General features: G+C 48.7%; 2 protein-coding genes across 5 annotated transcripts; both read right to left on the reverse strand.

The window, feature by feature from the left end:
- Positions 1-6,075: 6,075 nt before the first annotated feature.
- Positions 6,076-12,108, reverse strand: ehd2b (EH-domain containing 2b). Of its 2 annotated transcripts, XM_085915740.1 has the most exons (7): positions 11,853-12,108; positions 10,623-10,854; positions 9,968-10,144; positions 8,648-8,745; positions 7,762-8,174; positions 7,508-7,672; positions 6,076-7,442 (listed from the first exon to the last, which is right to left on the reverse strand). In XM_085915740.1, exons 2-7 carry the CDS (start codon positions 10,841-10,843, stop codon positions 6,888-6,890), a joined length of 1,629 nt encoding a protein of 542 aa, XP_085771866.1. In that variant the 5' UTR covers positions 10,844-10,854; positions 11,853-12,108; the 3' UTR covers positions 6,076-6,887. The 2 variants fall into 2 exon arrangements, with proteins under 2 accessions (XP_085771866.1, XP_085771867.1); XM_085915741.1 differs by lacking the exon at positions 11,853-12,108 and having other exon boundaries at positions 9,968-10,157; positions 10,623-10,848.
- Positions 12,109-12,652: 544 nt separating this feature from the next.
- On the reverse strand, positions 12,653-22,703 carry bicra (BRD4 interacting chromatin remodeling complex associated protein). Of its 3 annotated transcripts, none has more exons than XM_085915737.1 (14): positions 22,589-22,703; positions 21,404-21,449; positions 21,248-21,293; positions 18,162-20,249; positions 17,539-17,691; positions 16,529-17,131; positions 16,240-16,462; positions 16,070-16,167; positions 15,806-15,940; positions 15,569-15,615; positions 15,343-15,491; positions 15,171-15,265; positions 15,000-15,105; positions 12,653-14,725 (listed from the first exon to the last, which is right to left on the reverse strand). In XM_085915737.1, exons 2-14 carry the CDS (start codon positions 21,442-21,444, stop codon positions 13,266-13,268), a joined length of 5,244 nt encoding a protein of 1,747 aa, XP_085771863.1. In that variant the 5' UTR covers positions 21,445-21,449; positions 22,589-22,703; the 3' UTR covers positions 12,653-13,265. The 3 variants fall into 3 exon arrangements, with proteins under 3 accessions (XP_085771863.1, XP_085771864.1, XP_085771865.1); XM_085915738.1 differs by lacking the exon at positions 22,589-22,703 and adding an exon at positions 21,920-22,541; XM_085915739.1 differs by lacking the exons at positions 17,539-17,691; positions 22,589-22,703 and having other exon boundaries at positions 21,404-21,465.
- Positions 22,704-22,733: the final 30 nt, after the last annotated feature.

Raw genomic sequence — 22,733 nt, forward strand, 5'->3', positions numbered from 1 at the left:
CAAGGACACTCCATTAGGTACACCGCCATTTTCAGGTGTACCTAATCACAGGCCACTTCATTAGGGAAAAATCATGGTCAAAATTTAAATGAAAGTGAAAAGTGCCACACCCAAACAACCCCCCACTTTCTGATTGGCTGTTTGATCTGTGACGTCACAAGGACACTCCATTAGGTACACCGCCATTTTCAGGTGTACCTAATCACAGGCCACTTCATTAGGGAAAAATCATGGTCAAAATTTAAACGAAAGTGAAAAGTGCCACACCCAAACAACCCCCCACTTTCTGATTGGCTGTTTGATCTGTGACGTCACAAGGACACTCCATTAGGTACACCGCCATTTTCAGGTGTACCTAATCACAGGCCACTTCATTAGGGAAAAATCATGGTCAAAATTTAAATGAAAGTGAAAAGTGCCACACCCAAACAACCCCCCACTTTCTGATTGGCTGTTTGATCTGTGACGTCACAAGGACACTCCATTAGGTACACCGCCATTTTCAGGTGTACCTAATCACAGGCCACTTCATTAGGGAAAAATCATGGTCAAAATTTAAACGAAAGTGAAAAGTGCCACACCCAAACAACCCCCCACTTTCTGATTGGCTGTTTGATCTGTGACGTCACAAGGACACTCCATTAGGTACACCGCCATTTTCAGGTGTACCTAATCACAGGCCACTTCATTAGGGAAAAATCATGGTCAAAATTTAAATGAAAGTGAAAAGTGCCACACCCAAACAACCCCCCACTTTCTGATTGGCTGTTTGATCTGTGACGTCACAAGGACACTCCATTAGGTACACCGCCATTTTCAGGTGTACCTAATCACAGGCCACTTCATTAGGGAAAAATCATGGTCAAAATTTAAACGAAAGTGAAAAGTGCCACACCCAAACAACCCCCCACTTTCTGATTGGCTGTTTGATCTGTGACGTCACAAGGACACTCCATTAGGTACACCGCCATTTTCAGGTGTACCTAATCACAGGCCACTTCATTAGGGAAAAATCATGGTCAAAATTTAAACGAAAGTGAAAAGTGCCACACCCAAACAACCCCCCACTTTCTGATTGGCTGTTTGATCTGTGACGTCACAAGGACACTCCATTAGGTACACCGCCATTTTCAGGTGTACCTAATCACAGGCCACTTCATTAGGGAAAAATCATGGTCAAAATTTAAACGAAAGTGAAAAGTGCCACACCCAAACAACCCCCCACTTTCTGATTGGCTGTTTGATCTGTGACGTCACAAGGACACTCCATTAGGTACACCGCCATTTTCAGGTGTACCTAATCACAGGCCACTTCATTAGGGAAAAATCATGGTCAAAATTTAAATGAAAGTGAAAAGTGCCACACCCAAACAACCCCCCACTTTCTGATTGGCTGTTTGATCTGTGACGTCACAAGGACACTCCATTAGGTACACCGCCATTTTCAGGTGTACCTAATCACAGGCCACTTCATTAGGGAAAAATCATGGTCAAAATTTAAACGAAAGTGAAAAGTGCCACACCCAAACAACCCCCCACTTTCTGATTGGCTGTTTGATCTGTGACGTCACAAGGACACTCCATTAGGTACACCGCCATTTTCAGGTGTACCTAATCACAGGCCACTTCATTAGGGAAAAATCATGGTCAAAATTTAAATGAAAGTGAAAAGTGCCACACCCAAACAACCCCCCACTTTCTGATTGGCTGTTTGATCTGTGACGTCACAAGGACACTCCATTAGGTACACCGCCATTTTCAGGTGTACCTAATCACAGGCCACTTCATTAGGGAAAAATCATGGTCAAAATTTAAACGAAAGTGAAAAGTGCCACACCCAAACAACCCCCCACTTTCTGATTGGCTGTTTGATCTGTGACGTCACAAGGACACTCCATTAGGTACACCGCCATTTTCAGGTGTACCTAATCACAGGCCACTTCATTAGGGAAAAATCATGGTCAAAATTTAAATGAAAGTGAAAAGTGCCACACCCAAACAACCCCCCACTTTCTGATTGGCTGTTTGATCTGTGACGTCACAAGGACACTCCATTAGGTACACCGCCATTTTCAGGTGTACCTAATCACAGGCCACTTCATTAGGGAAAAATCATGGTCAAAATTTAAACGAAAGTGAAAAGTGCCACACCCAAACAACCCCCCACTTTCTGATTGGCTGTTTGATCTGTGACGTCACAAGGACACTCCATTAGGTACACCGCCATTTTCAGGTGTACCTAATCACAGGCCACTTCATTAGGGAAAAATCATGGTCAAAATTTAAATGAAAGTGAAAAGTGCCACACCCAAACAACCCCCCACTTTCTGATTGGCTGTTTGATCTGTGACGTCACAAGGACACTCCATTAGGTACACCGCCATTTTCAGGTGTACCTAATCACAGGCCACTTCATTAGGGAAAAATCATGGTCAAAATTTAAACGAAAGTGAAAAGTGCCACACCCAAACAACCCCCCACTTTCTGATTGGCTGTTTGATCTGTGACGTCACAAGGACACTCCATTAGGTACACCGCCATTTTCAGGTGTACCTAATCACAGGCCACTTCATTAGGGAAAAATCATGGTCAAAATTTAAACGAAAGTGAAAAGTGCCACACCCAAACAACCCCCCACTTTCTGATTGGCTGTTTGATCTGTGACGTCACAAGGACACTCCATTAGGTACACCGCCATTTTCAGGTGTACCTAATCACAGGCCACTTCATTAGGGAAAAATCATGGTCAAAATTTAAACGAAAGTGAAAAGTGCCACACCCAAACAACCCCCCACTTTCTGATTGGCTGTTTGATCTGTGACGTCACAAGGACACTCCATTAGGTACACCGCCATTTTCAGGTGTACCTAATCACAGGCCACTTCATTAGGGAAAAATCATGGTCAAAATTTAAATGAAAGTGAAAAGTGCCACACCCAAACAACCCCCCACTTTCTGATTGGCTGTTTGATCTGTGACGTCACAAGGACACTCCATTAGGTACACCGCCATTTTCAGGTGTACCTAATCACAGGCCACTTCATTAGGGAAAAATCATGGTCAAAATTTAAACGAAAGTGAAAAGTGCCACACCCAAACAACCCCCCACTTTCTGATTGGCTGTTTGATCTGTGACGTCACAAGGACACTCCATTAGGTACACCGCCATTTTCAGGTGTACCTAATCACAGGCCACTTCATTAGGGAAAAATCATGGTCAAAATTTAAATGAAAGTGAAAAGTGCCACACCCAAACAACCCCCCACTTTCTGATTGGCTGTTTGATCTGTGACGTCACAAGGACACTCCATTAGGTACACCGCCATTTTCAGGTGTACCTAATCACAGGCCACTTCATTAGGGAAAAATCATGGTCAAAATTTAAACGAAAGTGAAAAGTGCCACACCCAAACAACCCCCCACTTTCTGATTGGCTGTTTGATCTGTGACGTCACAAGGACACTCCATTAGGTACACCGCCATTTTCAGGTGTACCTAATCACAGGCCACTTCATTAGGGAAAAATCATGGTCAAAATTTAAATGAAAGTGAAAAGTGCCACACCCAAACAACCCCCCACTTTCTGATTGGCTGTTTGATCTGTGACGTCACAAGGACACTCCATTAGGTACACCGCCATTTTCAGGTGTACCTAATCACAGGCCACTTCATTAGGGAAAAATCATGGTCAAAATTTAAACGAAAGTGAAAAGTGCCACACCCAAACAACCCCCCACTTTCTGATTGGCTGTTTGATCTGTGACGTCACAAGGACACTCCATTAGGTACACCGCCATTTTCAGGTGTACCTAATCACAGGCCACTTCATTAGGGAAAAATCATGGTCAAAATTTAAATGAAAGTGAAAAGTGCCACACCCAAACAACCCCCCACTTTCTGATTGGCTGTTTGATCTGTGACGTCACAAGGACACTCCATTAGGTACACCGCCATTTTCAGGTGTACCTAATCACAGGCCACTTCATTAGGGAAAAATCATGGTCAAAATTTAAACGAAAGTGAAAAGTGCCACACCCAAACAACCCCCCACTTTCTGATTGGCTGTTTGATCTGTGACGTCACAAGGACACTCCATTAGGTACACCGCCATTTTCAGGTGTACCTAATCACAGGCCACTTCATTAGGGAAAAATCATGGTCAAAATTTAAACGAAAGTGAAAAGTGCCACACCCAAACAACCCCCCACTTTCTGATTGGCTGTTTGATCTGTGACGTCACAAGGACACTCCATTAGGTACACCGCCATTTTCAGGTGTACCTAATCACAGGCCACTTCATTAGGGAAAAATCATGGTCAAAATTTAAATGAAAGTGAAAAGTGCCACACCCAAACAACCCCCCACTTTCTGATTGGCTGTTTGATCTGTGACGTCACAAGGACACTCCATTAGGTACACCGCCATTTTCAGGTGTACCTAATCACAGGCCACTTCATTAGGGAAAAATCATGGTCAAAATTTAAATGAAAGTGAAAAGTGCCACACCCAAACAACCCCCCACTTTCTGATTGGCTGTTTGATCTGTGACGTCACAAGGACACTCCATTAGGTACACCGCCATTTTCAGGTGTACCTAATCACAGGCCACTTCATTAGGGAAAAATCATGGTCAAAATTTAAATGAAAGTGAAAAGTGCCACACCCAAACAACCCCCCACTTTCTGATTGGCTGTTGATCTGTGACGTCACTCAATTGGTCATTCTCTTCTTCGTTTTGTTTTACGGCGAAGTGGCATCAGCTTCAATCCGCATTACCGACATCTACTGGTTGAAGTCATATGGACTGAAAAAAAAAAAGATTCGTTCACTCTCGTTCACTGAAAAGAGTCGTTCCTTTGATCGAATTGTTCACTGACGAGCCAACACTATTCCCCCATGTGGACGCTCACGGAGGAGATCTCGCTTTTTGTTGAGCTTGCACGATTTAGTTTGGTGTGCGCAGGTTATTGTGGTTCCCAGTTTTGTGCACATCTGTTGTGGACCGCTGTTGGTGACTCAGCAGGGTGATTATGTAACAAGCTCCAACAGGAATTCTTCACAAACTGATAAGCAGAAACCCTACTTTGAAACCCTAATCCTAGTTTGAAACCTTACTTCGAAACATTAACCCCATTTTAAAACCCTACTTTGATACCCTAACCCTAGTTTGAAACCTTCATTTGAATACACTTTGAAGCCCTACTTTGAAATCCTCAACTGAGTTTAAAACCTCACATTGTTTTTCCTTGAATAAGATCTAACTTTAAAACCCGTACCGTACACAATCATAAGTCATCAGACCAACTGGAACTCGCAGGCCCCAAAAGAGGGCCGGGAGGAAGGCATGTTGGTTTTTCTCTTAAAGGTACAGCGCGTCGACCCTGCGAAGGAAACTTAGCAGAGGCTAGGAAAAGAGATATTAATAACTCGCGGCTCGGCCCTCCGCATTCTTCACATGTGAGTCAGCTAAAGAGCCAACGAGTCACGAAGTCGGGAGGATGGCTTCTGTTTCTCATTTGCCTCCCTTTTCCACGGAGGAGTGGAATTATCTGTCCTCCTCGGGACAAGATGGAAAACTTTATGCACACACACACACACAGCTCCCAAGGCGTAGTGTACACAAATAGTGATGTGGATAGACTCCACTTTGTGTGGCTGATGTTGTGATTTGTGGGGGTTGGAATAAAGGCGCTATGCACTCTTGGCCCGGTCGGCACCACTGAGTCACCGAGTGTTTATCAGGACGGCCTGCAAGAAAACATGACACACGTCAATGTAAATTCCCAAGCCAGATTCTTCCCATATAAGTAAAGGTGACACGGTGGTGGTTAGCACGTCTGCCTCGTAGTTGGGAGGTTTCCGGTTTGAATCCAATCTGGGGCATTCCTGTGTATTTTGTATGTCATGTTAATCCAGGTATGCATTTTGATATCAAATACTCTTCAATTGAAATTTGAGTTCATTTGGGTGAATTAACAAGCAGACTTGAGGTGTGGAAATAGAACCAAAAGCGCGTGTTCAAAACAAAATGGCCGACATGTTGTGAGAGGAAAGTACAGATTGGCTAAAACGAGATACATTCAAGTAACTTTATTGCTGTATAGCCAGCCAGGCGGTGGCGCTGTGCACAGTAGTAGTAGTGAATTCTCGGTTTCTGTGGACGCTTTTATCACGAAGCAGCAAATGAGACACAACCACACAACAAAACACATCAAAATAAAACAATGTAGCAAAATATATGCTAATGGAAGCCTCAAAATACACAACAAGTGAGCTAAGGAAGCAGCGTGCACAGCAAATGGCTATATTACATTACGCTTTGGAGTTAAGATAAATAATATAGATTGTATATAGTTCATGATTCGGAAACTCCCCGATTCAGTTTTTGAAAAACAAAAATGTGTTGCCATTTTGGCTAATTGGTATCAAGGAAGTATTGTGAAGTAATTCACCGCATCCTTTTAAGATATGTGTTTTGGAAAATAAAATCATCTGTAAAACATGTCTTTTGAATTTGAAATGTAGAGTTTTGATGTTGAAAGCTTTTTTTTTTTTTTTTTAGCTTTAGCAACGTGGTTAGCCACCAGGTGTGGCACTTACTTACGTGTCTGTGAAATGAACCTTTCCTTGATTCTTGGTGCTTGTGTCTGACTAGCTAACATCCGTCAGCCCGCCCACTGATAAGTTCATTCGACATCGATCTATTCATTCCCCAAGAATTGGCTCGCAAGTAGTAATTGGCATCAAGGAAGTATTATGAAGAAACCTATCTGAACTTTCGCCGTCCCCCACATATCTTGTCTAGCTGTCTATTTGTTGATAAGTTCATCCATCCATCCAATCCACCCAAGCAATCCATGCATCCATCCATCCACGGACGCATCCGTTCAGGCGTCAGAGCCTTTCTGCCTGCGCTTGGAAGGCGGCACCAAACGGTTGGGCAACTCCGGGGGCAGACCGTGGCCCTCCAGCTTGACTTCGATCAGGTGGCTGGCCAGGGCAAACTCCTCCTCGTCCAGCATGCCGTCCCGGTCCACGTCGGACAGCTTCCAGATGCGGCCCAGCACGGAGTTGGGTAGGCGGGAGCTGACCATCCAGTTCTTAGCCTTGGTGCCGCTCAGCTTGCCCTCGTTGGGCGCCAGGTTGTAGAAGATCTCGTCGTATTTGGGCTTGTCCTTGGTCACCACCCACCTGTCGGGCTCGTCCTCGCAGCCCTCGACCGGCTCCTCGTCCTCGTAGGGATCGCCCTCGCCGAAGGGTCCGGCGCGGGTGCCCAGGAAGGCGCCACCCTGCACGCCGGGCTGCTCGCCGGCTTCCAGCTCCTCCTGGCGCAGAAGCGGCATCAGCTTGGCGATATCCACCGACAGCAGCTCGTCCAGGGCCGCCATCAGGTTGGGCTTCAGGGTTTTGAACTTGGTGAAATCGTGGACCATCAGTTGCTCCTGACAACCACAATCAAGGTTTGGTCATTTTCATGTCCGTCCATCCATCCGTCCGTCCGTCCTACCTGCATCTTGGCACAGTCGGGGAAGTCTCCGGCGGAGATGTTGTGCTGCAGTTGAATCTTGGAGAAGATGACAGGCAGCTGGTAGATGAGGTTCTTCTTCTTGTTGTCCTTCCTGAACACGGACGGCATCTCCTGCTTCAAGTAGCTGATGATGTGAGCGTGCACCTGAACATGAAACACGCAGTTATTTTCTCGCCGTTCTTTACGTGTTTTTAACTCAGTCAGGCGAGTTCCCGTGAATTCCATCGACTCACCCGGACCAGGCGTGCCCTCTTCACCAAGTCGTTGAGCTTGCGTAGTGCGGCATTGCGAGGGAGATTCTGGATGTCTGCGAACAAATCCTCCTCCTCCAACTCAAACAGCTTGCGGTTATCCGACACCATGAGCGGCTCGGACCAGAAGGATCCGATGTAGACCCTCAGAACCTCAGGGGTGCCGAACACCTTGCCCAGGGACCACATGAGGGCGCCGTAGACTCTCATCAGCTGCTGGGTGCCCACCATGTCGGCCTTATTGAGGACCACCCGCAGCTTGTCCTCGTTGCCCTTGAGCGCGCCGATGGCCTCCGAGAACTCGTCGGAGATCTCCAGCTTGTGGGCGTCAAAAAGCAGGATGATGAGGTCCACGCGCTCGGCAAACCAGCGTAGGACAGCGGGGAAGTCGTAGCCTGTGAGCAAGGATGGACGGGTTTACCAATCAGAGCTGGAATACATGAGTCCTGTCGCCAATTCGTTCACTACCAATGACGACTATAGACGTCACAAATTCCCGATATATCAAAGACAATACAAGTCATGGAAGTTGAAAAAGAACAAATAATGATTTCTGTTTGACTTCATTCTACTTGACAAAGAGCCAAAGTCATGTAGTGCTCTTGATGAGAAGCATTTTTTGTTATGCCACCAGATGGAACATTTGACTCACGCATACTGCCACTCACTATGTGGAAACAACATGATGTCATCTTTTTGGACCAAAGGCTCGTGTGCCAATGTGTGGAGTAATGATGTGCATGTGCGACTTTTCATTCCTCAACAGCTCAACGTGTTACTTTTTGCACTCGTTTCTTAACACATTTATTTCAGATTTTTTTAAGTCACGAGTCGCACCCATCCCATCCTTAAATTCCACATTTGTCACCTCGGCTCACTCTCTGCTTGGCTCCTGAGAGGATTCCGGGCGTGTCGATGATGCTGATGCTCTCCAGCACCTGGTTAGACATCTGGGCGCATTGAAACCTGCAACACAAGGTATCGATATTGAACCGTTATCAGGCTGATTTCAAGGTATCGAATATTTGTGGAGACCGCCTATACCAGACACCGATACTGAAGTCAAAAGTTAGCTGGCTAGCTCGATTTTTTGCAAGTTGCAATGTGGCCCGACCCCGCCCGAGATCAACCCACGACGGCCGGGTTGAGACTGGAATGGAAAACGCCTGGTCCATTGTGTCAGGGAGCGCTCATGGCTTCCCACTTCCTGAATGGAAAAAAGCCATCGCCGCTGCCAGAATCAAACAATAAGGCTGGCTAATGATGTCGCGCCTCTGGAACAACAACAACGACACTTCCCGTGGCCCGCCAACTTAACGAGCGCCCCGTTTCCCGACCCTCGCCCGGATGGGAAGACAAACAAAGAACAACATCGGTGCGGGAGTTGTGGGTTTTCTTCGCTGCAGCTGGTATTTGTACTTGTTAAGAACGTAAAAAAAAAATTGTTTTGGCTTGCGCGTGACTCAAGTGTGTTATTGTTTTTACATCAACATTAATAGTCAATAACTTCCTGCTTTTTTTACACTTTGTTGAAAATGGTGACAACGCTGAGTCGTGCGAAAGAAACATCAATGAGGTGAAAGTGCCGGATTGGCTTCATGTCAAAATCAAGCGAACAAAAAAAAAAAAAATCGCCTGCGTCCTTGAATGAATTCAATGAAAGTGTTTATGATGGTGAGCGTTTGAGATTAACGAGCCCGCCGCTTTGCACTCAAAGACAGGATGTCAAAGACAAACACCGAAAGCGGGAGTCCCGGGATTTCTTTGCCCGTCTTCCTGTGACGTCAACGAGTGAAAAGAAAAAACAGGGAGGATTTCTGCTTCGGGTTCTCGGAGACTCACAAGTCTGTCAGCGGGCTCGTTTGTCCCGACCTCACCGCCTGCCTCCCTTCTGACCTTATCGGCCTTTCATCTTTGGCCTTCGCTTGCATGTCGCTCCAGAAAAAAAAATGGTTCACTACTTGAGCTTTTGAAATTCAGACATACGTATGAGGTCATGGTGAAAAGGTTTATCCAAATAAACTTTGCCTCGCCGCCAGCCATTACACTTCCCCTCCGCGCTTTCATCATACTCCCTTCTTGACAATGTTCCCTTTCTCCTCTTTTCCGCAAATAAGGCAAGGAGGCGGAGCCAAGATTCCAAAGGCCTTACAACATACGCACTCGCCGCCGTCCACGTGAGGCTCACCTGTTGAGGAAGGTGTTGCCGAAGGGGTTGAGCTTGCGGAAGGGCTTGTTGGGGTCCACGATGAGGGCGTTGCCCGGAATGACGCTCTCCACGTCGCCGTGCATGATGGCGGTGAAGCAGTCGGTGGTGGGTTCGGGCCCCACGCGGCTGCCGGGAATCTCCTGCTCCAACAGGTACCTGTCAATCACATCTGGGTTATGTCAATCAATATGGTAATATTAAAAACGATTAAATCGGCCAGCTGATTTAATCGGCAAAAATGAGCTCTTTTGAGCAAAAATGAGCAAATTTGAAAAATAAATTGAGCAAAAAAAAAAAAAGAAATGCAGTTTTTTTCAACTGACAAAAAATAAAAATCCAAATACTGCAAAATGAAAAAATATTCTATCTATAATTCATATCTAGTTATTATTTTTTTTAAATCACAGACAATAAGCATTGTGGGTAAAAATCATGGGTTGGCCTCTAATAAAAAAAAAAACAACACAAAATTAAATAAATATTGAAAACATTTTACGAATCGGTGAATCTGTGGGTGCAGAACTAATTTAATTGGCATCTCATGAAAAAAAACGATTTAATTGTCACTGTAGATCATTGATTAAATTATGAATCATGAATAAATTGTTGGCCCAGTGAAATGAAAGTGGCTTACTTGATGAAGGTGGTCTTGCCAGTAGAGTACTGGCCCACCACCAGCACCATGGGCTTGTTGTCAAAATCGGCATCCTCCAGGCTGAGCGAGTGGAAGTCGTGGAAGCCGTAGTACTGCTCCAGCGGCAGCAGCTTCTTCCGGTACAGCGACTTGAGACCCTCGGTCACCGTGCGGATCACTTCCGGCGCCTTCTTCACATTCTTACGCCCCCAGCGCGACATCTCGACGGGATCTTCAGCGGCATAAAGGACATTTAGAAATAATCACTTTATGACTTCAATCATTTTCAATAGAAGAAAAAGAGCAAAAGGAAACTAATATGTTTGAGGATCACATTTGAAGACCGAAGCGCCTGAGACAGGCAGCTGCTTATTAAGGAGTGCTGCACCTCGAGTGCAGATGTGGAATTTTTTTTTTTTTTTTAAAGCCCTCCAGGAGGTTGCCTAACATTGTCAGTGCATGCCTGGAAAAAGCTGGTGCTCCAAGCTGGAATCCTTTCAAACACAGCCCATGACTCCCGTGCAAAAAGTGAGTAAGACATTCCTTTTTGGCCCCTTCAGCTTTTTTTTTTTTGCCTCACAGCGTCCACTCTGTTCATGTAAGGGAGGGAGGGGAGTGCAAGTTCCATTTGGGAATCCTCATTTTGACTGAAAAGGCGCAGTTCACTAAGTAGAGTGGTGGCGGCTGATTTTTCCATTTTTGGAGTCATTGGTCGGGTAGAGGGAGAGAGAGAGAGAGAGAGAGAGAGAGAGAAAAAAAAAAAAAAAACCACAGTGCAATCCAAACATGTCACAAGGTCCGTGCAAGAAAATAAAGTTGGTGTTGAAATGGCGAAAGCGATAACAAGAGACTTGTGGGAACGTTTTAAAGGCTGAGCAATTCACTCGTGGCATTTAAAAAGAGGCGTAATTCTGTAATACCTTTACATATCACGAGGGGGAGCACACCTTATCAATACCAAACAGAAGTTCAAAGTAAGTTTAAAAAAAAAAAAAAAATAATAAATAAAAAATTATGACAGTAAAGCAAGACTTCCAATTTACCAGGTAATCTTTCTGTCACTGTCGTATATAATACACAGCTAGTACATGTTTAGAAAAAATACCAACATTTGTAAAAGTGACTTTTAAGCCCAATTGTGTTTTGTCAAGACTTTTTAAGCTTCATGCAATCATTTATATGAAATCAATAAAAAAAAAGGGGGGGGGGGAAGAATTTCAAAGTACTTACATGTATGGGTGTACCCCTGGTAGAAGTAAACAGGCCGTAGGTGGAGGTAAAAGGTTGCTTGCTTCTCCTGCAAGGTTTGATGTCGTTCTCAGCTTTTCTTTTTTCTCTCTCTTCCTCGCTCCTACTTGGATGCTCCTCCTCCTCCTCCTCCTCCCGTTTTCTGCATGTAAGCGGGGATGCCTGGCAACGCTGTGGGCAGCACAAAACACTCCGACAGAGGGCGGAGAGTGTGATTAAAGTATTTGGGCGGAGCGGAACAGCCTTTTTATCTTTTGATGAACTGACACGAGGACTTCACATGACATCTTGCTACTTGTGATACAAAAGTTTTTAGTCTGACTACGGAATGCCTTACCGTCATTTCCCCAAACATTTAATACCGCCACAAACAAGGAACGTGACTAATAAAAGAAGCAAGGTTTAATTTACAGTTTTAGTAAATGTACATTTCTTTTTAAAAAGTATCCTTATACACAATAAATACAATACAAAATTAATCTGTAATACTATACTTCAAATTCTCTTGCGGTCTTTTTTTGTACATTATTATTGTTCTTTTTTTTTTCTTCCCCTTTCCGCCTCCCCGCCGTTATCCGTACGCTTGTGCTGTATTTCAGTTGGATTTGTCCAGCGGGCTTACACTTAAAAACACAAAAAATAGACACACAGGGAAGAATGGGACAGAGGTGAAGTGAAGGTTGAGGGATGAGCCTGGCCTGCCCCCTGCTGACCGAAAGAAATCAGAACCTTGTCAGCTTAGAGGGCAAACAAGGTCGGAAACTAAGTTAAAAAAAAAAGGATTTGTATTTGAATGTTTTTTTTATAACCATGATTGAAGGCCTTGAATTTTTTTCTTTTTTTTTTTTGTCTGTCATAATTCGGCTTGTGCTATGTGCTCGTCACGCAATCGAATGTGCGATTTGGGTTGTTCAATGTTTCTGGACTTGTTGCACAACTTGCGCCTTATTGCAAGAGACACGGGGAGGCATGCGAGTGGATGTTTGTTCGCGGGGAATTTTCATGGATCAATTGTGGTGTGAATTTTGCCGTTTTGCCGGCTGCTACGTAACTAGGAGCGACATACATTCATCATCCTCTTCAACATTGACCTCCAAAATTTGCAGTTTGTTATTGTGCCGTGAGAGTTTCGCCTCGTAAAGTATGTGCCTCAGCTCAATGGAAGTTGGGAAACACTGACAAGTGGGGAATGTGGGGAGGGGGAGTTAGGGGGAGGGAGGGGCACGAGCATGTGACGACACAAGAAGAAGCCCGGATGGGACAAGACCACAAAAACGTGACTCGAGGATACCGCGGACAAACTTGGCAGAGTCGTCAAGACTCGCTTCCTATTTTCCAGGGCGCCACCTGGCCCCCTTCAATCCACGCGGGCGGGGCCGGGGGGCGGGGGGGCCGTTATCTGCTCTGAGTCTGCGGCACCAGGCTGCCGTTGTGGCCGCGGCCGCCGACCTGAGGGTGCTGGGCCAGGGAGGACGAGGCGGAGGAAGACGACGGGGGCACCGAGGGTCTGTGCGGGGGGGCCGAGCGTGAATGCGTCCGGCCGTTGCCCCCCTTGCGGTGGTGGTGGTGCCCCCGTAGCGTGGGCTCCTGCTGCAAGTTGAGGATGCTGTCGATGGCGCATTGCAAATGTTCGTTGAGGGAGTCGTCGGGGGGGCTGCCGCTCGAGAAGCTGGCGTTGTCCATGTCGGGCGAGTCCGACTTACTGCGCTTGGCGGGGAGCGAAGGGAACTCCGGCGAAGGGGGCCCCGGCGCGTGCTGGTCCATTCTAAAAGTCCCCGCTTGTCTCTGCTTGGTTTTCCCACCGGTCCGCTTGTATTTGGGGAAGTCGGCGTCCTGCTCCGAGCGATCCTCCCCGATCCCTTTCACCCCCTTGACGGCGTGGTTGAACACGTCGGCCAAGCCCGAGTCGGGGTCCGGACCTCGTTTCTCCACTTTCACGCTGGCTATGACTGTCCTCTCGTGGGTGGGGGCGGGGTAGGGCGCCGAGTCGTCGTCCCCGCCGCCGCCCGGGACGCCCGGCCGAACCCGAGGGCTGACGTTTTCCCGGTAAGTCTTTCGGAGGGGGAGGCGGCAGGTGGTTTGCGAGGGTGCGGGGGTGGCAGAGGCCGGGTTGTGGTGCTCCAGGGTGCCGTTCATTTGGACCGAGGACGAGCTGTGGGACGGGTTGGACTGTGTGGTCGTCGTGGTGACCGAGACGGGCGACTGAGTCCTGATGACCCCGGCTGGCGTGGGAGTGGACGGGGGTTGGGATTTGGGGGTGTTGGGCTGAGACGTGTGCACGGGGTCTAAGGCTGTGTTGTGGACCACCTTACCGAAGCCCGTTTGGTCCTGCTTGATCTTCAGCTTCAAGCCGATCCTCCTCCGAGCCTCGTAGGTTTTGATGGGCGGCTTGCTGGTCCTCTGCGGGAGCGCGTCGTCGTCATCGTCGTCCATTTTAGAGTTGGAGGAGGAGGAGGAAAAAAACGACGACGACGACGATGCAGGGGTGCGCGATAAGTAAGGGCTCTGGCTTGTCGGTTCAGACCCACTCGGAGGAGGGGCGCAGCTACTGGACCACGACACCGAGGCCCCTCCCCCACCCTGCTTTATGACCAATTTTGTCGGAGGGAAGGAGGCGGTAGGGGGGCCAGAGACAGGAGCGGGAGTCGGCGCTGGAGACACACTAGGGGCGGGAGGGGGTTTCGGTGGGACGTGCGAAGCTACAGCCGGAATGGGAGGTGCGGGTTCCGGCGGTGGCGGCGGTGGTGGCTGGGCAGCGGGGGCCACGGTGACGTTGGAGGTGGGCTCGGCCGGAGGGGACTTGTGTTGGGATGCGGCTAAACTCTCCAGCAGGCGAGCATTAGCCACAAACTCCTCTGCAATCACACACAATCAACTTCAGTTAGCACAGAATTTTAAGTAAACCTGTTGCATGTTCTAAGGATAAACTAAACAGCTTGTGGGAAAAAAAAAAAAAAATCATGATAATATATATATATATATATATATATATATATATATATATATATATATATATATATATATAATTATTATATATATATTTTTTTTAAGGGTCCACTTGGTGTTAAAGGTTTTAGAACCACTGAGCTAAATTAAACGAGCATTTTTTTCCCGATGGGCAACGCCTACCTGGTCTCTCCTTGGCCAAAATCCGGTCCTGGCTCAAAGCCAGCTTTTCCTCCTGGATGAACATGCGGTCGATCATCACCATCTCCGCCGAGGGGCCAAGTTTCTGCTGCAATTCAAATGTCAGTTCAGTTTCCCGGCGGGGGGGGTTTGGGACTCGACGGGTTGACTTACCTTTGACTCTGAAAAGAGCAGGTATCGATATTTATCAAGCATGGCTTGCGTTCTCTTCAGCAGCTGGGAGGAGACGCTCTCAAATTCATCATCCACTGTGGACAACAAATTGATCACATCCGTTTTGTGACTCGGCTTTTCTGATCAATTGAGTGTGAAACTCTTTGGTTACCTTTCTGATAATCTTGAGAGGAAATGGCAGTTCCCTGGTAGAGATGGTAAGGCAGCAGTCGGTTTAGCGTGTCCCCGAAGGAGACGAAAGGAGCGCTGTAATTTGGGTGAAGCACCGAGCCTTGATGTTTCCTCAGCTGCTCCAGCAACCTGAAGAAAAAAAAAAGTTAACATGTTGAGCGCAAGGGGAAACCGAGAGGAAAAATGTGTGAGTGTCACCAACCAACCTGGCTTCTTTGCTTGGCTCTGCAGTGAAAGGCATCTTTGCTGTTGTCTGTAATGTGACATAAAAAATGTTGAGTATCATTTTCATGAATTTAGTAGATACTTAATATTCATATAATTGATATGAATTGAATTAATTTTATTCGGTAACTGCAGCTGTAATGCTGAGAAAATTCAGATTTGTCTGCAATGTGTGCTTGTACCAAACAATTCTACAAGATACAGATCTTGAAGCTTACTTGAGGTTGTAGAAGAACTGGAGGTTGCGGAGCAGGCATTTGGGTGACACTGGTACCTAACACGTGGATCTGCATGCCACCTTTACCAAGAGTCATTCCTCCACCTGAGCTGATCACTGCAGGCTTTGGCTGAATCTGTGAAATAAAAGGAAAACAAATTCGGTGATATAGCAGGGAAATTTGTAAATAAAAAAAAACAAAAAACTACAGACTGTGTGAGATTTTGTGTGGGCACATAAATATAAAAAAAAAAAGACTGCTGACCTGCGCAGACTGTGTAAGGCTCACGGGAGCGATACTCTGATTCACCTTGGCTCCAGCTGGTCCCGGGACTCCTGAGACTACCTGTAAGTCACTTGAGGCTGCAAACAAGAGAAGCGAGACTTTCATTAAGGCGAAACGCTGCAGTTTCGCACGGTGAGGTTGAGGCTTACCTGTAGCGGGACTTGTAATGAGCACAGAGGTGGGCTGGAGCACCGAGGACAGCTGAGCGGGTGAGGCTGCACTGGCCGATGAGGCGATGGCCGCTTTGTCCGCAGCCACGTCTTGTTGCAAGCTGAACTGGCTGCTGGCTGGAGGAAGAACCTGAGCCTGAGCCTGAGCTTGCACTTGAGCTTGAGCCGGCTGCTTGACCTGCAGCAAGATGCTTTGCTGGATCTGGAAGCAGAAGAGTGTGAGCCGAATTTGTCTGGATTGGTAGGGACTTGGAAGGTCAGCACATACCTGGTGGAGCTTATCCAGCAGCTGCTTCTGCTGCAGCGAGGGCTGGCTGATGGCCGACAGCGTCTGGATTTGCGATCCCAACAGCGCCAGGTGCTGCTGCTGATCCGCCGTCAGGCTGTGGACGGGGACTTGGGCTTTTAACACAGCCGGTGGCGCCGCGCCGGCGGGAGGGGCGGCGAAAGAGTGCGCCAGCGGGGGCTTGGGCGACTGCGACATGGGGGGCTGCTCCTGCTGTTGGTAAGGCGCCGGCTGGGAGGCGGGCCGGGGCTGAGGGAGGAGCTGCACTTGGATCTGGGTCGGTTGCGGCTGGGCCACCTGAGGCTGCGAGGGGGCCTCGGCGACTTGGTTGTGGACGATGAAGAGGGGCGGCGGGTGTGACGAGGGCGTGCAGGAGCGGGAGGGCGTTTGCGACGCCGGCTGGGGCTGCGAGGGAGGACGCGACTGCTGGTGGTGCGGCGACTGCATGTGTTGGCTGAGAGTCAGCGGCGACTGCGAGGGCTGCGGGCTGTCGGCCACAGGGGGCGCCGTGGCGTGACCGCTCAAGGCTGGCGAGGGGGACATACTCTGGATCTTTAAGGGCTGCTGATGTCCACTTGAGGGTACCTGCCGAGATGACATATGAAAAGTTAACATGCAATTTGGAACACAGGAAAAAAAAAAAAATAACAAAAAGCTGAAGCTGAAATGCTGAAGAACAAATTGAACTGTTGGATGGAAAACTCTGGATTTGCTTCAATCAGTCAAGAAATCTGGAAATAGCTGAACAATTTTAAAAAAAGTATCTTGATGGGGGGGGGGGGGGGGGGGGGAATTTGATTGTGAATGACGGAGTATATACACACACACGAACACACACAAGCTGCAAGCACGTTAGCTATTTGCGCACCACAGTACAGCGACATGGAAGCAAGCCTACAAATAGCACAGCAGCGAGTTGACGTCTAAGGGCTGTGGTGGCAGCAGCAAGTGGACAGGGGGGGGGGGGCGCTTGACATAGCGGGCATGTCTACCTGCTTTAACACTGGGGGGCTCCGACCCACCAACGAATCACTTAATTGGCTGTCACGCACAGTGTGGGCCGGAGCTGTGACGCCGAGGCCGCTGACGATTACAGACGCAGGGACCCCCAACGAGGGGGTCGATTCGCCCTCTCTGTTCTCCGGCTAATAGTTTACCGTTCCCGGGGCGATGGAAGAGAGAGGGAATGACAGGGGGGGGGAAGTTGGATGAGAAGCAGAATGGTGAGCCAGAAAGGTCAGACCAGGGCTGTGTTTGGAATCCTTCACTTCATCATGACTTCCTAATCAGAATCGAAGAATTGCTAGATAAGGAAAATGAAAAATAATTTTCCGAAAATACTTATGGAATTACATGGTCCCTTTTGCATCATTACAATGTACGGGATCAAAATCAGCTGCTTTACCTCCCCCCCCAAAAAATATTGACGTTAACCTTTTCTAGCAACCATCTGTTTTTTTTTCATGATTGAGGGATTGCGCACTTCATATCCGAAGAGCACTGCAAAAATTCCAAAATGGCCATACAGTCTCGGGAGTGATTCCCAACACAGCCCACTCGGTGACAATGTTAATGAATGTTTTTCAGGACGAGGTGAGGCGAGAGGAAAACTGACCTGCTGAAGGAACATCTGCAGAGACTCCTGGCTCAGGATCATGCTGGAGCCCTGGTTGGTGAACAAAAGCCTCCCCGGGCTGTGCTGAGCCTGGTGGGAGACCAGCCCGACGGCGGTCACTGGCGAGGACAAGGACATGGACGGAGCGGAGGACGATACGGCGGTGATTGCGGGAGGAGCTTGCTGCATGGAGAGGATAGAGGCCTGCTGGGCGGCCTGGTCGGTGGCGCTCCCCAGAACTGTGATGCACTCTGCCGGCTGCCCTTGCGTGATGGTGGCCGCCATGGTGGCTGCTCCGCTTCCGCTGCTGCTGCTACCACAACTGCTGCTGCTGCTGGGGACTCCACCTGGCTGGGCTTGCAGAGCCGGCTGAAGGCTGACCGCCGGGCTCAAGCCCTCCACCTGACCGAGCATGGTCATGCCCTGGATGACCGTCGGACCGTGTCCCGAGACGGTGTGGGTCTGCGTCTGGCCCTGCGTCTGAGCCAACGAGACGGGCATCTGAAACAGGGTGGGCGTGCCCATTTGGCCAGGCTGAAGCTGAATGGGTCCGGATAGAATGTGGGCTGCCCCGGGATGCCCCTGGGAAGTCAAAACTTGACCCAAGTTGATGTTCTGGTTGGCCGTTAAAATCTGGTTGGCAATGAGCTGGCCGCCGGGGCCCTGACTGGTAATGATGTGGCCCCCGGGGTGCTGGGTCAGGATCTGCCCACCCGCTTGCAACTGTGGCAGGAGGAACTGATGATTCTGACCTTGCAGAACCGTCTGGGAGGGAATCACGATGCTGCCCGATTGATTTAACAAGTGTACGCTGAGCGGTTTGCCGGCCGCTTGCGCCGCCTGTTGCTTGAACAAGGTTTGCTGGAACTGCGAGCCTTGCGTGGCGGCTTGGGTGCTGAGTACGACATTTGAGCCTGGTTTTCCAGTCAGAAACGTTACATTCTGAGCTGCAGAAACAGGAATTTGTTGCAGCCCGAGGGTCTTGGTAGTGTCGTTCTGCAGGTTTTGGGACGTGGGCTGCTGCTGCTGTTGCGGCTGCAGCTGTTGTTGTTGCTGCGGCTTGAAAAGTTTTGTTTGGAGGGCTCCTCCCTGAGGAGGTTTAGGCTGAATGGGAGTCGGTGTGCGCTGGATAATCACGTTGTGCATGATTTGGCCTTGAGTTTGAGATTGGGGCGGCATTCCTGAACTCAGGGACGTACTTCCAAAGCCCAGAAGTCCAGCAGGTGCGGTCATGGTGCCGCTACTGGTACTGTTTGTACTGCTAACAACCGTGGGCGGTCCATTTAAAGATGGAGAGCCCAACGTGGTTTTGTTGCTTTGGATGAGAAGTCCACCTCCCGACGCCCCGAGCCCGGTCTGAGTCGTCGCCCCCGAAACCTCCGGCCCGGATTGGTGCAGCTGGTAGCTACCCATCGCTTTGGCCAGAATGGGCTGCCCGGACTGATTGATAGTCATGACGGTGGGTTGACCCACAACCTGAATCTGTCCGATCCCCAAATGTCCAGACTGGCTCCCGTTCGGGAGAGTTTGAAGACTCGAAATGGGTTGAAGCGTCACGTTCCCGAGGCCCACGGGCTGCATGAAGGGCTGAACGCTGATGGCCTTGTTCATAACCTGCGGTTGGAGCTGAAGACCTTGCTGAGCCAGCACAGAGCCCAGCATGTCGGCGGTGGCGTTCGGGGGAGTGGACGTGGCATTTTGGGCCGAGCCAGGGAATATGGCCGTCGCCGCCGCCCCCCCGACGCTGATGCCTACTCCGACAGTCGCGCCTGCCGCGCCGGAGAGCCCGGCGTCGGGCAGCGTCTGAACCACCTGCGGAAGAGCGGGAATGCCAAAGGATTCCAGGTCCAGCTCCGCATTGGCTTCTTGTAAACTCTGCTCGGTGATGTTAGCTTCAGCCAAGCTCTGCTGCAGGATGTCGCAGGGCTCGTGGTTGGTCCCGATGCCGTTGCTCCCGCCTTCCCCGTCGGGGGATCCGCCCAGGATGTCGTCATCCTCTAGGAAGTCCAGGTCAACGCTGACTCTGGGCAGACCCGTGGCCTCATTGGCCGAGAGCTGGACTGTAGGCTGGACCTCTGGAACGTGGCCCTTGAATCGAGCAGTAAACAAGAGCATAATGGAATTTAAGGGGTGGGATTGGATACTGAGCCCAACATATTTGGCAGGGATCTAAATGAATATACATATCGTCAGACAGACGTGAATACCCTCAAACAAGAAAATCAAACCTTCGAGGTGTGTTAGTGGAGGGAAGACGGGGGTTGGTGCATGCGCTGCTACACAAATAAGGTGGAAGGGGATTGGGGGAATTTTACTCACCCCGGTGGCGGAGAAGAACGAGCTGGCGGGATCACCCGAACCATCCAAAAGGTCGTCAGTGTCCAACTACAGACACGCGCACCCGGGATGGGACAGACAGAACCCACACGGGCCCCACAAAACCAGCAGGCAAAAGCCACCAGGACAGGGAAACGGAACAGGAGAGGAGGAGGAGAGGAGGTGGTGGTGGTGGTGGGGAGGCGGTGGAGAGGAAGAGGACAGGACATAGAAAAGAGAACCAAGATTGTAAGGAACCAGCCAAAGGTTGAGGGAAAGACAGGCACATCGACAGGGTTTGGCAGACTTGGGAAGCGTTAGTTTCTCGTTTTTTATTTTATTTTGGTGAGTAAAAAGAGAAAGGACAGGCTGAACCTACAAATGGTGCATTCAAAAAGCAAACGCAGCCAAAACAGAGGGAGGGGAAAAGAGTAAGCAAAAAGGTGGAAGGCGCACCAATCGATAACTTGCTACTCGCAGATTTATAGTTTAACGCTTGAAACGATGGGGGGTGTCATACAAAGCCGGCAAACATGCTAATGTTTATATTTGTAACAACGGTAGTGAGACCCAATCATTGCGCTGGTTCCAGAGACCATTTAAAACCCCTCCAAAACATCCAAACGTATAAAAAGTCGTGAAAACAATTTTATATACATCGTAAACATATTAGGACACAAAAAAAAAATTAAAATCCAGCAATTGCCTCACGACTATCTACAAGCACCGTCATCATAGAATAAAAAGCCATCGCCACTTGTGCTACTTACATGGGTCTCAGATCCATGAAGAAAGTCATTGAGAGCTTCCGGGTCACTGCCGGTGAAAACAAGAGTGACATTCACAACAGTGCATGACGAAAGAAAAAAAAAAAAAAAACACGAGATGCACAATCCTAATGTTGCATCTTATTTGAGACAACTTACCAAATCACATCGAGAAGGCACCTGCCGTCTTCATCATCCATGACAACTGTTTAGGACGACATGAAATGGCATCAAATAAACACACCAAGAATTTCGCTCAACTGTTCCATAACATACAAGAACAAGACTGTGAAGAAAAAAAAAAATCAAGAAATGAAGTTGTATTTTGAGCAATGGAGTATTGTAACTAAAGTAAAGTTCAGAAACTGGGAAACGCAAAAGGTCACCAAATATCTCGACCTCGATCGTTTTTAGATTATGACATTGGACATTTGGTCAAATATAAAATCGTTTCGAGTGATTTAAACACAAAACAGCTTCGACGTGTTATCGTATTTTGACAAATTGAAAAGGCGCGGGTTCCACGGATGCTGAGCAGCTTTCCTTGCGGTCTCTCGCTAATCTTTCCCCCGGACGATCCTAGCACACAAATACACTATCCAAACAGTACACGCAAAATCCAAATGTACCAAGATCACACACTTTCCTTCTCTGTAAAAGACAGCGGATACTTGCCATTTAGCGGCGCCACTGCGCAGGATATGAATGGGAGACGCTGCGGGCTAAATGCTAACGAGTCTACCACCAAGATCTCCGGCTGCGTAATAACACTTATCCCGTCACGTTCCGCTTACGATAACAAGCCCAAAACCAGCACAAGGTGTTCGTGTGACAAAAAAGACGAGCAGCCTGCAGCTGTAACACCCGCAATTTGTCATATCGCCCGGGCTCCGTTTGGCTAGCCTTAGCTTGTTAGCCTGCTTAGCCACAGCTAGGCTACCAACAATATTCGGACGTGTATCGCTAGCTCGACAGCCTTTGACATTCAAAACAAACCGCCAGTAGAGGCGGTTTAAACGCCCGGGCTTGCACGTCCACACTCGGCCCGAGACGCTACTCGTAGCTGGGACGTGGAAGACGGCAAACCCGCCGAGAGACAACATATGTCTCCTGGCGAGCAAAAAAATATGAGTTAATGTTGGAATAATCTTGGATGGAGGGGGGTATGCTTGGGAATTCGCAGGGAAAAAGGAGCCCCCCGTTTTTGGCGGGCCGTGCAGCAGTGTGGCGAGTCGACGCCACCCGCCTTGCACTAAGCGGTAGCACACGCGGTGCGTGAATAAATGCAGCTTTGTTGCAGTTATTGCGATTAATAGAGAAATTGCTACATTGTAACAAACTCACCCGAGACGATAGAGGTGCAGGCAGCGCGGGGTCTCCAGGACAGCCTCGCACGGGCTGCTGAACAGGACCCAACTACGGGCAAGGAACTTAGGCCACTGCCGCTTTGCCTGATAGAAAATTGACACTCGCTATATTGGTGATTTCA

The sequence above is a fragment of the Syngnathus leptorhynchus genome, chromosome 7, assembly GCF_054491065.1.
Source record: "Syngnathus leptorhynchus isolate UIUO chromosome 7, UIUO_Slep, whole genome shotgun sequence".
NCBI lineage: Eukaryota > Metazoa > Chordata > Actinopteri > Syngnathiformes > Syngnathidae > Syngnathus > Syngnathus leptorhynchus.